The sequence below is a fragment of the Hyperolius riggenbachi genome, chromosome 4 (genome assembly GCF_040937935.1).
Source record: "Hyperolius riggenbachi isolate aHypRig1 chromosome 4, aHypRig1.pri, whole genome shotgun sequence".
Taxonomy (NCBI): Eukaryota; Metazoa; Chordata; class Amphibia; order Anura; family Hyperoliidae; genus Hyperolius; species Hyperolius riggenbachi.
The window spans coordinates 233940209-233956529 of NC_090649.1; the positions used below are offsets into that span (position 1 = coordinate 233940209).

The window sequence follows — 16321 nt, forward strand, 5'->3', positions numbered from 1 at the left end:
AGAAGATACCAGCTGTAAGCTTTTCTGTCCTGTGTCTACATCCTGATGAAATCCTGCTTTGGATGTTCTGAGCTTCTGAATCAAATGTTCTGTGAATGTGACAGATGTCTTCAGTCCACCAGCCATCAATATCCAAGCAGTATATATTTCATTTCAACAGCATGGTAGAAAATTAGACTTGGTTTAATTGGAATAGATGTGCATTAAATCAGATCCCTCCATTGTAAATTAGCATCATTTAACACAGTTATTACTAGTAACAATGACATTTCTGACCGACTGTTTATTTGATGATTATCAATATCTTGCTGCTATTATATTGAAGCAAAATCAATTCATGTTATGTTGAAGGAAAATAAAAGAGAATGCTATGTCAATAAATCTTTCTTTGATTCCGTCACATTGTTAAGTACAGTTATCGAAAGCTGTCTAAGGGCTATTAGAACTGATTTATGTACCAGTCAGCTTAGCTATTAATGTTCCTACAATCTTTTTATTTGCTTCCAAATAAGCTTAATAATTTGGTTTCCTGTTTTTATTTCGTAATTTTTTTCCAGTGTATCGCAGTTACAAAGCTGTTTTATTCTATCTTTCAGGGAAGGAGAGGAAAACCTGGGCCACCTGGTAAACCTGGTCCACCGGGGCCTTCAGTAAGTACAGTTCCTTTGGCTTGACCCTCATACTATTGCCTAGTAATTGTGCTTCATTTGATACTACTGATATTGTGGCATACTATTGCACCTCTCATAGAACACATTGCCAAAACTGTGATATTTAAACATTTTGGCCCTAATTCGATTGCTTTTTTCTCCTATGTGATATTTTCACATATAATCAACAAAAATGCCGCCAGCAAGCAGGAATACACTCAGACTTATTTTGAAAGTACTTTTTCACCTGCTTTATGGTACTTTTTCAATTGCAAAGTGCTGTTATTTTAAACAGAAGATGAAAAAATATCTCCTAACAAAAAACTTGTGAATTAAATGAGGGCCTTGTGGTGTCTGCTCTGATATTTATTAAGAAGGTTGCCCATTTTCACTTTAAATACTCAGGCCCGTATGCAATTAACTTTTTCTCTTGAGTTTTCTTCTTGGAGATAAGTTTTCATCTTCACTTTCAAATAACTTTTCAGCACTTTGCAATTGAAAAGGTAGACAAAAGTTGTCGAAAAAAGTTCTATCAAAGATACTTTAAATATGTTCTTGCCTGCTGGTGGTTTAAAAAGCATGCAATTTAGTTTTCAACAAGTTAATGTTTTCACACCTTACCATTAAAATGGCTTTTAAATCCCTAGCAAGCAAGACACTTTTTCTACTACTTTTGGTACTTATTAATTGTGAAATGCAGAAAAGTTATTTTAAAAAGAAGATGAACCATTATTACAAAGGAGAAAACTTGAAAAAAGTGAATTGCATATGGGTCACTTTATTGACAAGTTGTGAAGATATAACCTAGGAGAAAACTCAGGAGAGAATGTGATGGGTCTCAATTGGAAAACTTTCTTGAATATGATTTGATATTTAAAGTTAAAAAGGTAAGACAAATGCATTCTTTGTTATATTATACCCAGTGTATTTCTTCCTTCTTAAGAGATTAGTGCCATTTCAATGATCTGTCTATATGCTTTTTACAGTAATTGTTATGTGCTGGTTTATAATGTGTCACACAAAGTTCCCTTTGTAATGACCATGCAGACTGCATCGCAGTGTACAGGATGATAGCAATTTGGTAACTATGAAATAAGAATACAGGGAATTCCGGCAATCTTGAGTTCAATGTTAGCCCTGAAGGCGAAGTAACTGACTTAATAAGACAATACAGTATTATGAACAGGAATGACAATCTCAAGGTTTTGTTGTTTAAAAAAAAAAGAGAGTCATGGAATGGAAACTGGTATTGCTGATCTTTTACGTAAAATGATGATTTTCCTGGTTATACTGTATTTATTTCTCACATACCCAGAAGAAGTATAAATCAGATGTCCTTATATTGTTAATCTGCATGCATCCTTTTTTCCATAAGAGTGACTTGGAACGTAATATAGCCAGAGTGCTAGAAGCACTCTGCTAGCCATGTGATTAGCAGAAGTAGATAATATGCTGTTTAGGATCTTTATTTTGCTGGTGTGTGATCTGCAAACAGCTTGATATTTTGGTCGATGGAAACATGTGAGACCCAAGCCTTTATTCAATTCACTTTTTCTTTTAGGTGGTATTTTCACACCTTATCAATAAACTGTCCTTTAAGCCACCATCAAGCAAGAAAATACTCTGAATAATTTTGACAGTACCTTTCCACCTACTTTTTGGCACTTCAATTTCAATTGCAGAGCGTTGACAAGTTATTTGCAACAGAAAATGAAAAATTAGCTCCATCTGTAACCAACGCTGCCTGCTCACCCCCAGTCATTCCTAAATAATTCTACTTTTGGTGTATATATATATTGAAATTCTGGCTTTAAGCACAACACATCTAGCCCTCACACTCACCTGCATTATTGTTGTGTGCATGTCCAAGGAAAAGTAACGAGTTTTCTTACATCCCCTAAGAATACAGGCAGTAAATCAAAGCAAACTGTGCCTTAGCAATGAGTAAGGAAATATATCTGATGAAAAAAACATTAAATTCATCACAGAATTGATCACTTCAGCTCTGTGAGGCTTTGTGGCATATTTTGGTCAATAAATTATAGGCTTCAGCGTGTTAAAGAGGGACTTCTCTTAGCTCTAGAGACCAATAAATGTGGGCTGTGACTGGATGTGTAAGGTGCATTTTACATTATAATTATTGTTTTTAAAACCAGTTCCAGAAAAATGTCGCATCTTGTATCACTAGGAAACTAGGTTATATGTTTATACTATAAACTTCCAAATGTAAAGCAGTATAAGAGACGATTAAAGTGAAACTGAACAAAGTAAAATTATTTAAAATAAACAAATGATTTACATGCAAATAAATATTGCATACTTACCTCGGCCTCATTTACTCGCAGAACCTCACCATTTTCTTCTAACAGCAATTCCTTTCAGTTCTGATTAGTTAGATCTAGTCAGACTTGTCTCTCCAGAAGCTGAAGGCCTTAGGCCCCATTTACACTTAATCAGACGGTACACGTTTTTTTTTCTTCTCCATAGCAGTGCATTATGAAAAATCTTTCAGTTAAAATGCGTACAGTGCGAACTGAGCCATTGGGAAACATGGGCATTACTTTGAAAATCAGTTGTCTTTTCAGTTAAAACTGGAGCAACTGATTAAGTGTAAATGGGGCCTAAGGGCCCTTTTACACTATATCAGTTGCTGTCCGTTATAACTGAAAGGACAACTAATGTGCAAGGTAATGTTCCCCTATGGCTCAAGCAATATTAATGGTTAACAGAGTGCTGACCCAAAAGCTATTACGGGGTCATCGCCATTTTTAAAATGAAAGACAGAGAATTCCATTGATCACAGTAGACTAACATAATGCAGGAGAGGAGAAAGAGATTGAGAAGCAGACTATGCAGGAGGTTAGTATGATGTGTGTATGTTTTGTTTTGTCTTTTACTTTTCAGTTCAGGTTTGCTGAAACCACATGCCAAAACGAAATTCAGCTGTTAGATAGGGATGATCAAGAACGGTGCTTTCAGTCTTGTGAGAATTTCCTCGGCTTTTGGGTACATTAATTAATTTCCCCATACCCTGAGCTATACCAGCCTGCATGCACCATGATATTGGAAGACTCTGAAAGAGAGGGGCTGCAAAGTCTCCCCAAAAGCCCTTATCTATACTATTGACAAATCGCTTTTCCCCACCTCCATTGCCCAGGAGGAGGGCCTTGAGGGAAGGGGGGGTTCACGGTGAGCTCTGGGATCACCTTTATAAGGGAACCCCTAGATGCCCACCCTACCTGCGGAAACAGGTATAGGGGTACCAATGTACCCCTTGCATGTTTCCACAAGAAGTTGAAGTTAAATAAAAACATAGTAACAAAAAAAGTATTGTTCTTAATTAACAATAAATACCTTTAATTAATGATCCCATGCCAATATCCTTGGAAATGATCCCATGCCAATTTACTTGGAAATTATCCCACGCCAATACCCTTGGAAATGATCCCATGCCAATATCCTTGAAAATGATCCAGCCAATATCCTCCACTGCACATTCAAGCACACACCCTACACGTTGATCCCCACTTCCACCACTCCACCTGGAAAAAGCATGTTTAAAAGTGCCGCTTGGACTCCCCATTGGTTCCTTAACAGACCGATAGGAATCCTCCCTGCTTGGTTTAAATTATGCTGTTTAATTCAAGGTCTCCTATTGTATTTAGTGTAGGAACCACATAAAACTTATTTTACAGTTACAATTAATGGAGTAGACATTGACGTACTGCAATGATGCTTCAATTTCATGTTTTTGTACTGGCCATTATATAGGATCATTGTTGATGCCTATGGCCTGATACAGCTCCGTAGGCTAGAGGTGCATACTTGTTCTGATGGGTTCTTGAAAAAAAAAAGTTTAGTTTTTTAAATAATTAAAATGCAACTAATGAGTGTCAATTATTTTTTGCTCTATTCCAGGTTGGCAGTCATTGTAGTTGTACTACCTTAATTATAACTGGACAAAAAAAAGTGTTCAGAATAACTAATGCAGCTCCCAAAGAATAGATAACATAATTTAAATGAAAGAGGAAAATCGGAATCACCGTAAAGCAAATTAGCATCAAGCGATATTGCACAGCTCTTTAAACAAGGACAGGCTGTAGAGGTTGACATAGGCTAAATGAGCCAGTATTTAAGATAGGATAACTTTTTTTATCTAATTAATTTAAAAGATAAAGGACTGTCTGAGTTGAACAGAATGAAAGGATTATGCCAAAGCCAAGACTATGAAATAACAAGTAGAGCCACTCAGCTGTAAATGAGATTAATTTATTAAAGAATTATAAGAAGAAATATGCAAATACTAGGCATAATTGTCAGAACATGAAGTATTAGTATCTACATTTTAAAAGCAAGGATCTTATAGTTGAGTGACTTCGGTAGCCCTCTCCCATTCTTCTGAAATATAGCACGGCTTCTGTTTTTGCTTGATTTCAATCAGCACCCATCAGTGCAATGTACTGAGAAAAGGGAGTTGTAGCAAGCAATGCTCATTAAAGTCAGTGCATACAAGCTCAGCAGAGTAATAAAATGTACTGCTATGCGTGCTGTATTTGTACATACTAGATATTATTCATACTGTGTTGTGACTAGAACAGTATGCACTATGGTATACCTTCTATAACTGTATTCCTTCACTGTAGCTTATTGGAAAAGATGGCTTCAGCCTAGCATTTTGCTTTAGAAACTCTTACCACTGCATGCCAGAGCATGCTAAAAAAACAATTTTAAAGGTGTGACATCCTAAAATTTCTTTCAGAGCATATGCTCAGGTTTATTTCAAGGCATATAGCTCCCACCATCATGAAGCTCTTTGAGAGACTGGTCCTCACCCATCTGAAGTGCTCCGCCAATGCGCTCCTGGACCCTCTTCTATTTGCATGCAGGGCAAACAGGTCAATCGAAGATGCCATCAACATCAGTCTGACATACATCATGGAACACCTGGGCAAATCTGACACCTATGCCAGGATCCTTCTCCTTGACTTCAGTTTGGCCTTCACCACCATTTGCCTAAATATTCTGCACCTTGCACAAATTGGTCTCAACGCCACTCTATGAGCTTGGAGCAACTAGTTGTGAGAGCAAGCATACCAAAACGAAATTGAGCATATCTGCTAATGGTGTTAGGGGAAAAAAAGCTCATACCAAATGCAGCAACGACGATTAAATTGGTCTTGGACTTCAGAAAGTGCCCTCCCATACTCAACCTAGTCTCTACTGAGGGCACTGACATCTCAAGTGTTTAGGTCTTAGGCACCACCATCAACAATGATTAGAGGTGGAGGGAGAATGCCATCAAAACCCAGAAGAATCTCAACAAAGGTTGTTCTTGAGACAATTGAGGAAGTTTGGAATGCCATGGGTACTGTTGACCAGCTTCAACACTGCCACCATTGAGTCCATCCTTTGCTCCTCCATTGTAGTCTGGTATGTGGGTGCAACAGCAAGCGATAGGCTCAAACTTCAAATAGTCATCAACTTTGCAGAGTGGAACATAGCGTTACCCCTGCCATCGCTGGACCTCCTACATACCTCCAGACTAAGGTCCAGGGCAAACAGGCTATTTAACAACCCTTCCCACCCTGGCAGGCACTACTTCAACCATTTCCCCTCAGGCTACTGCTTTAGGACCATACCCACCAAACCACCAGACACAGGAACTCCTGCTTCCCCCAGGTTTTCCTTCTCCCGAACTCTAGCCCCTGCAATATCCCCTTAGGCTATGTTCACATTCTAAATTGCCAGGTCTATCCCAAGCACTGAGCGATTTATTAAGAGTTTTTAAAGTGCTTTTCCCTGCACTTAGAAAAGTGCTTTTGTAAGCGCTTTTCTAATCGCTTTGGATGAGCGATTGAGTCAGTCAGGAAGTGAACTCTTTGACCCAGAAAAGAATAAATACAATATATTTGTTCTTAAAAGCACTCGGGAAATTGCTATTTAAAGCGCTTTTTCAAGTGCTTTGCAATTTCCCTATACCTTCCATTAAGCTTAAATGCTCAGAAAATGGTACATGTAGCGCATGTGCGATTTTACTAAATCGAAATGCTCACATGTAAAACACTCTCAGGAAGGAAGGAAATCATTGCACAAGCGCTTTAAGGGCGATTTCAAAAATCGCCCGCACTTAAAAAAACCCTGCAAATGCTCATAGTGTGAACAAGCCCTTACTCCCCATACTTTCCTCTCAGGCCTCTTCTGTATTGCTATTTCTGCCTTGTCTAGACCCTCTCTGTACATCTGAAATGTATAAATGCCTGTCCTTAAACCTCTTTTACTGCAATATTAACTAATGTTGTTTGTACAATAAATAATTTCAGGTCGCACTTGGCAAATAAAGCTGATTCTGATATGATGTTAGTACATTTTGCGGCACAGCTGCATGATTTGGGTGCCAGTTGGTGCTGCTAGTAAAAATATTGGTCATTTACATTACCAGCATTTTACTATGCACTTACCCCGCACCCATTCTCACTTGAACTCTCTCCTCTATTGCCTAAAACTACCCCCCCTCCTAAATCTTAACACTAACCCATATGCCCAAACAATCACAACCTGTGGTGCAGTATATGGACCTTTTGGCTACTTTCTGATTGTTACTTTGGTCCAAAACCTTGGAACTGAAAATGGTGTGCAACCTCACAACTACATTGTGGAATACTCACCACTTGGATGCCCAATTACCGATAATTAACACTGGTATCTATTAGATGCCTGCCAATCCCTGCACCCAAATAGCCTGATACGATATGATGTTGGTAAATTTTTATTTCAAACCCCGCTCTAAACTGCTTATGCCAGGGGAAAATTTGGGATGATTGGGCAGCTTCTATATCAGACACCACATCTTCACTGGATGTGGAAATATCTGAAGAGGTTCCTTTAATTCCAGCATGTGGTAAATCCCATCCATTGAATAAAAGTATCATATCAGTTACTGAAATGAGTAGCTATATATTCCCTGCTTATAGTCTTCTTTGAAAAATTGATCTAAATTGTCTGTTCTTATCAGAAAACTTTTAGAAGGCGCTTCATATACTTTGTGTGCAAGATAGTTTAATTTGCTCCTTCCTGCCCAGTCCTAATGAGTTGGCAGCTGCAAGTCATCTCTGTAGTAGATGATAGTTATTTTTATTATATGAATAAAAATTGTCTTTCCTTTTCAATGTTTTTACAGCTAGGGATTTTCAATACTGAATGTAAGATTTAGTGCCCTGGTAACCGTACTTTTTGTGCTCCGTTTGTTGTCATATGACTTGAGAAATTCTCACTCAGCTGCATAAATTGTTTCCTGCCCAGGGCAGGAGCCTTTGTGACTCATTTTCAGCACTTGCACATTTCCATGACTGACAGATATTTTGTACACTCTTGTCTCTCAGTTTCTGAAAATAAATAAATCACTAGGGTGCCTTTAAGATGGGGATCCACTGATCATAAGGGTGGGTGCTCTTTGTTAAATACAATAAGGCCTCGTACAGATCAATTAGTGCACATGGCTCTGCGATCAGAACATAACGCATACGATCGCACGCCATCTGCCCATTGCAGTGAATGGGTCAGCGCTGCACTTTCCAAAAAATGCATGCAGCAGTGCGATAGTGCATATGATGGGAACGGTAGAAGGGCTGTCTATGCCCTTCTACTGTTCTTGCGTGTTGCACGGCAGTGTAAAGTGGGAATAAGGCCTTACACTCAAAGTGCTCCTCTTTCACATCTCAAAAGTTGGGAAGTGTGTATTACAATAAACTGTGGCTGTAAATGAACTCTTATAAAGGAAGAAGAGAGGACATATTTTCCCTAAACATGCTCAAACAAATTACAGGAAAGCAATCGTTGCACAGTATAAACTGAAAACGTGACCGTAAAGGGCACATTCAGATGAGATGCTCTTAGTCTAAAAAGCATAAGAATTTTTTTTCTCCCTGGAGAATAATATGCAAAAGATTGATATTGTTAACAGTGTTAGGACTCCGGAGGAAGTTTTCCCAGATCAGAAGGAAGTCCTCCTTTGAGGCCACCCGACTGGTCCTTTAATATGATGGATCTCTTCACTGACCATAAGGGAAGCTCCGTACTGTAGTTTGACTCAGTTTAGTCTCACTTTTACTGTGTTTAATTATATCTGAATCAGTGTCAGGCACACTTACTACAGCCTAGAGCATATTGTTATCACTGTGGATAACTTCTGATTCTATGGATTTTTTTTGTTTGTTTGCTTGGCCTGTTTTGTTTCTGTTTCCTGGGTTTGCTTTAAACATTTCAGTACTACCACCGCAACTGCCTCTCAATACTGAAGCATTTTTTTTCTTGCTTTTTTATGATGTGACGCTTCCTCTAATCAAATGTCTAAAAACACTTCCTCTAATCAAATGTCTAATGTACTTAATGCAACAAGAAAATATTCATATATTTTTTTCAGGAAACATACTGTAGGTCTTTCTTTTGAGTTCCAAGTATTTAATCTCACAAAATACACAATAAAAAATACATTGCTGAATGCTGTTAACAGGCCTATGCAATATAAAAACACATGCAAACATTATTTTATCAAATAATCACAAATAATGTAGAATGTAAAAAAAACCAGAAATGGTTAATGGAAAAACAAATAATCTGAATGTGCTTGAGGTCTGTAAAAAAATAAAATAATTGAAGAGTAAGTTATGTGCTTTAAAGCGAAACAATGAACTGTGTGAAAGTTAGTTTGTTATGCACAACGTGTTTTAGGTGTATGTATGCTATGGGCAAGATTCTGCTCTTCCACTTGCCTAGCTCTGTCTGATTCTAGCAAGAAAAAGACCTGACTGAAAATGTGACATGATTCATTTTGAATATGTGTCATGAAATGGGTTATTTTGTTTGCTGCAAAACTCCACTCACTTACTTCAAGGTGTTAAACGGCCTATTCAGGCATCCCCAGATTTTATATGGAAATCCCTCTAAAGTCTATCTACCCTACTAAACCTTGTCCCTACCATTACCAGAATAAAAAGCCATGCTGTAGGTGTTATAGATATACAGTACTTCTTGCACTGCATTTAAGGTGGAACTGAAGTAGTAATTGTATTTACTTAACCACTTCAGGATTCTGCGTACGCTTAAGTACGCCCCTGAATCCTGAAGTAGATTTCATGGAAAGAGCGGCCGTTCCATGTCAGTTCACGTAGGGTGTCTCCGTGAACACCCTGCGAGCCGCCGATCGTGGCTTACAGGGTAAATGTAAACACACGGGGAAGATCTTCCCCGGTGTTTACATATATACGGCGCTGCTGCGCAACAGCGCCGTAGAGGAGATCGGCGATCCCCGGCCTATGATTGGCCAGGGATCGCCGGCATCTGATAGGCTAAAGCCTATCCCATCAGGCGCAGGACGGAAATCCGTCCTGCGCCGCTCACATGGGGAGGGAGAGGGAGGGAAGGGGAAGGAGGCCAGGAAGCGCTGCGGAGGGGGGCTTTGAAGAGAGCCCCCCCGCAAGCGCAAGCAGCCGGCGGCGATAAGACCCCCCCCAGTAGGACATCCCCCTAGTGGGGAAAAAAGGGGGGAAGTCTGATCGGCCTGGCTGCTATCTGATCGGTGCTGTGGGCTGGAGAGCCCACGCAGCACCGATCAGCAAAAAAACACGTGGTACAGAAGTGGTTAATTTCCTATGAGAGCACTGTTAATAATATACACAACACTCTTTAATATTTACATGTAAATATGTAGTTTTACCTTTGAGAAATTCATTTTACAGCTTTGACCCTGCCTCATTTTTTACCCCAGTGACCAAAAATATACTGTTAGAAAGGTCCAACATGGCCTTGTTGACTCCTCTCCAAATGTAGCATTTATGATTGTGGCCAAAAAAAAATACATTTTAGTCTCCTCATACACAACAATCTTTAATATTTACATGTAAACATGTAGTTTTACCTTTGAGAAATCGATTTTAAAGCTTTGACCCTGCCTCCTTTTTTACCCCCGTGACCAAAAAGATACTGTTAGAAAGGTCCAACATGGCCTTGTTGACTCCTCTCCAAATGTAACATTTATGCTTGTGACCAAAAAAATACATTTTAGTCTCATCATTCTAAATATTTTTTTGCCAGATGGTTTGAGGCTTGTTTCTGTGCTGTTTGGCATATTATAAGTGGGATACTTTGTGGCATTTGCATAGTAATGGGTTTGTTCTGGCAACTGGACCATGCAGCCCACCTTTCTTCAAGTGCCTCCTTATTGTGAATCTTGAAACTGCCACACCACATTTTTTCGGAGAGTCCTGTATTTCACCTGAAGTTATTTTGTAACTTTTTCCTTGCAATCCGAACAATTTTTCTGGCAGTTCTGGCTGAGATTTTAGTTCGTCTCCCAGACCGTGATTTGATTTTAATTTTTACTTTTCTATGCTTACACAGCGCTCACACCAATATACTAAAACTGTTACTGGAATTTCAGTCTCAATATATGCATTCAAATACTGTATGGTACAACAGAAAAATATCATGAAGCCATGTAAAACATAAAAATAAAGCTAAAAAATTAAACCTAAAAACCAATGAATCATAAAAAGCCCTCCCATTGGGGTTAATATCATGATTTCTATAACTTAAAAAATACGGATCACACTCTTGTGCATTAGTTGCGTTCTCCAATGTTCAGGTGTGCTATGATTAAATCAGGATGAGTAACATTCTCCAGACAAATGACATACAATCTAATGGATAAACTCTTCCTACACCTTCACATGTGTACCCTGTGAAAGGCTCTCTCACCAACAGTGCTAGTAGGCTATTTTTACAGTAGCCAGTAAATGCATGCAGGGCATCCAACGGGTTCCCCTTGCCCTTCACGACTCACAGGTTTCCTCCCTGCATGTCCAAGTTCTCCCAGCTCTTCTTCACATCAAAAATATCCTCATTGTGCAGAGCAGTTTAAAAACATTACAACTTTATTCATGGTTCACACTCACTCCATCCATCCACTGGCATTCACTCCATCCAGAGCACATTTGTTGAAACATAGAAATATGGAACCACACTATGATCAAGTAAATGACTCACAGCTACCACAGAATAAGCCTACATTATCTATATTATACACAAAGGGCATCAAAAAATTGTATCTGGAGTAAACCCTAATAATGCCCGAATGGGAAATGAGTTATAGTTAGGACAGGTGGTGATATGAAGGTATGCCTTTGTTTGCTTTGTCTTCATAACAGCGGATACACATTATAAATCATTTACTGATTTGAATTGAGAAGACCATCAATTTATTATAAAAACAATAGGTGTATGATGATATATAAGAAAGATAACGAGTTGTCAGTGATGACTGTCTGTGCTGTAGGTTGCATATTTCTCAGAGAAATGTACTTTATGCCTTTCCCCTTACAGTTTGAACACTAGGGATGATGCAATCCAAGCAGCAGCAGTCCCAGTCTGAAAACTTGTTTACTGAATGGGACATTTACCTACAGAAATCTCATTTCACACAAATTGGGAACATCTCAGCACGCTCATTAATAAGCTATCAGATATTTCTAAACTTATACCTTCGACACTGTTCCCCACAAAAGTCTGGTGCAAAAGTTGAGGATGCAAGGACTGGGGAAGAGTCTGTGTGCATGGATAGAGAACTGGCTAATGGACAGAAAACAAAGCGTTGTGGTCAATGGATCGTACTCAAAATGGGAGACTGTTAGCAGTGGGGTCCCACAGGGGTCTGTACTGGGTCCAGTGCTCTTCAACTTATTTATTAATGACCTAGTAGATGCAGTAGTGAGCAATGTTGCTATTTTTGCAGATGATGCAAAATTGTGCAGAATCATCAACTCTCAGGAAGATAGTGTCGTATTGCAACAGGATCTGGATAGGATGGCTATATGGGCACATACATGGCAGATGAAATTCAATGTTGAAAAATGTAAAGTCATGCATTTTGGTCGTACCAATGGTCTAGCACCATACAAAAAAAATGGGATACAGTTGGGGACATCAAACTTGGAGAAGGACTTAGGAGTACTCATCGACAACAAGTTAAATAATCGTACTCAATGCCAAGCCGCTGCAGCTAAAGCTAACAAAATTTGGGGATGCATTAAAAGGGAAATAAAAACTTGAGATGCTAGCATAATATTGCCCCTGTTTAACTCTCTAGTAAGGCCACATCTGGAATATGGAATTCAGTTCTGGGCACCACATTACAAAAAAGATATTGCAGTTTTAGAGCAGGTGCAGAGACGAGCAACAAAATTGATACGTGGGATAGAAGGTCTCGCTTACCAAGAAAGGTTAGATAAACTGGGTTTATTTAGTCTAGAGAAAAGACGCCTTAGTGGAGATCTAATTAACATGTATAAATACATCAGAGGGCAATATAATAGCTTGGCAGATGAGCTTTTTGTCCCTAGGCCTTCTCAAAGGACTAGAGGACATGATCTGTGCATGGAGGAAAAACGTTTTAGCCATTTATTTAGGAAAGGGTTCTTTACAGTAAGAGTGATTAAGATGTGGAATGCATTGCCACAGGAAGTCATTATGGCAAACTCCATACCTGCATTTAAAGGGGGCTTAGATGCTTTCCTTGCATTGAAAGACATCCATGGCTACAATTACTAGGTAATGCCTAATGATGTTGATACAGGGATTTTATCTGATTGCCATCTGGAGTCGGGAAGGAATTTTTCCCTTTTGGGGCTAATTGGACCATGCCTTGTAAGGGTTTTTTCGCCTTCCTCTGGATCAACAGAGATATGTGAGGGAGCAGGCTGGAGTTGTACTTTGTACTGGTTGAACTCGATGGACGTATGTCTTTTTTCAACCAAAATAACTATGTAACTATGGAACCTGGAGGTGGGTTTTAAAATGTATCAAGCCTATGTTTATTTTACCTAGCAACCTATTTTACCTAATATCATCTCTGTGGGTCCCCGTCAATCAGTATCAGCTGTGGTTTCAGGGGTAGTATGACACACACCAATATGGGCAAATTATTTATCCTCAGCATCACATCTCTTTAAAGCGGACCCAAACTAAACATTTTTTTAATTCAAAATATTTAGTTGCACCACTCAGACAGATACAAAGATAAATAAACACTCCTTCAAGCCTCTGAGCATTTCAGTGCATGCTTTTCACCCTTCTCTTTTTATAACTAGGGTTATACAGGTGGCAGCCATTAGCAATTCCTCCTTTGCTGGACACCACCTACTCTACCAGTTTTGTCATCATGCAGCTGAAAATAGGCTGCTGTTTATTATTATAATTTAGAAAATAGATTTTATTTCTGAAATCTTGTATTTTTAATTTGGGTCCACTTTAATGTGTCCGCTGATTGAACTAGCAAGACAGTCTTCCTTATGTCATAGGTAAGAGGATGAACATTATGCATACCAAGGCAAAAGTAAAGAGACATCTGCTCAGAACACACTTTAGAGATATAATATTGTCCCCAGTTACTGTTACTGCAGTCTCACAAACCTCTGCAGACTCCAGAGCCTCATTGCTGCTGAAGTCACAATTACCTTAGCAGCTGTGCCAGGTGTGAGGTTAGTCACATAAATTAGGCTGATGCCATGACTAACACAAAGGGGGCAGCACTTTCTTAGTGTGAAAAATAGCAAGCAAAATGCTTGTTTACTCAATCTGAATTTCTAATTTAAAAGAACAGTCCATCTTACATGCATTAATAGCAGGTAATATACTTCATTCTGAAAGCCTTGTCACCTTACACAGCAGTGATGGAAATATATTTTCTGTGTGAATTGGATTACATTTACGATCTGATGCCGGCAAATAATTTAAGTAATGTAGCCATCTGCCACATCATGATAAATGCAGGTAGAATTCATAGGTCCATGTAGCAAATAATTTCCTATTGGATAAACTAAGTCATGAGTAAACTAGTAACTTGCTATTGATTGGAGGTTCAGATGCAGGAAACTGATGGACTAATGATTAACCTGTCACTTTCCTGTATTTGCCAGTTCAACCAAGGGGAAGCTTTTACTGCATGTGTGACTGAGCACTAACAAGAAAAAGCTTCTAGATGTCAATTATAACAACATCTAATGTACTTCTCCAAAGCAGAATGATATGTATACCTCCGGATATTAATGTTCACTCTCACACTGACATATATATGGTTTTATATTTCCATACATATGAATTACCAAAGAAGTTGAGTGCACATGTTCAGTGTCATATCTAGAGGTTGTCTTACAGCATTTGTCCCACTGAATTAGATGACTGAGTAGCCAACTTCCTCTCTCTCTCTCTCTCTCTCTCTCTCTCTCTCTCTCTCAATTAGTAGTTCTGCTAAACTATATGTCAACTCATAATTGATAATTTCCTGTCACAATGACGCAAACTGCATCACAGTGAAGACGTAAGCTGTCAAAATACACTGCATTCCAATTCTGTTGCTGTGGTTTTCCCCCAGCAAAGTCTAAAGTAAAATACTTCCATGAGCTGTGCTTGATCTCGCCCTGCTAGTTTGATACATCACGAATCACAATCATACTAATGAATAAAAGAAATTACAACACTATTTGCCTCCATGTTCAACAAACATTTTTTGTTATTGAACTGTCATATCTCACTTTTTTCCTCTTTAAGTTACATCTCGTCCTGATTTTTTTATAATAAAGTTTTGCAACAAAAGTTATGCATAGATCAACATTCTCAACATGGTTATATTTTACTTTTCTGGACCAAACTACACGACTCTGACTTGCATTGTAACTGTGAGACTTGCTGCCCAATAACGTAAAGTGAACTTCAAGTTCAAATAAACTGATTAGATAAGCATTTGTATCTATCCTCCTACTCCTAAAAAATTTAGATGTTCCACAGTTTTATGTTAAAATTAAAAACTTAAAAAGTAGATTCATTGTTTTGTCTCTCCTCAATGGCAGATTCTTTCTGTGTCTCAGAGAGCTAAAATATATGATCTATTGACTTTTTCTTCATATTTATTCACTGCAATCAGAAGCTGTTCTCTGCAAGGAAAGAGTTTTATGACTGTAATTCCTTATCAGTGAGGTTTCCACTATAGTTTGACTTGGTCCCGATTGGAGAGAAACGGTCAGTTGCATACCTGAAAAGTTACCTCCTGCAGGCAGAAAAAGAAAAAAGGAGCACAGCCTAGTTATTTGTTTGCTTGGCACTGTACACATGTCTATCTTATCAGAGTCTGAATCAGAATCAATTTTATTTTATTTTATTTGGCCAAATAAGTTTACATTTAAATGGTATTTGATTTGGCAGTTGCTTAGGGATGAAAACAAAATGATACAAGAGCAAACAGAGTAGATATTACAAGTCAAGGACAGTATGTGGGTTAAAGTGGTAGCAAGCAGGGTGAGAAGTGGTCATTTTCAGTTCTGTATTGTAATGCTTTCCAGTCCTAGCAGTTTTAGCGTGGTTCCGCATTGAGCATGGCTACTGCCTGAGTGAAGAAGTTGTTCCTATGCCTGGAAAGGTTTTGTTTTTCACTGAACGGTATCTCACTCCTGGAGGCACAAGTTGAAAAATGGAGTGGGCAGGGTGAGAGGAGTCAGAGGTGATCTTGGTCGTTCTCTTTCCGCACCTGCTACCATAAAGATCCTGCAGGGAAGGTAAGCTAAAGCTAATTATTCTTTCTGCTGATCGGATGATGCGCTGCAGCCTCACCTTTTTTTTTTTTAATC

At 38.7% G+C, this 16321-nt stretch overlaps 1 protein-coding gene across 6 annotated transcripts in view; it reads left to right on the forward strand.

The window, feature by feature from the left end:
• Window positions 1-16321, forward strand: part of COL19A1 (collagen type XIX alpha 1 chain) — a 1086226-nt gene that overhangs the window by 549102 nt on the left and 520803 nt on the right. For all 6 annotated transcript variants that reach the window (XM_068281448.1, XM_068281450.1, XM_068281452.1 and 3 more), the window contains exon 18: window positions 597-650. In XM_068281448.1, coding sequence (XP_068137549.1) covers window positions 597-650 — 54 coding nt within the window. The remainder of the gene's footprint in view (window positions 1-596; window positions 651-16321) is intronic.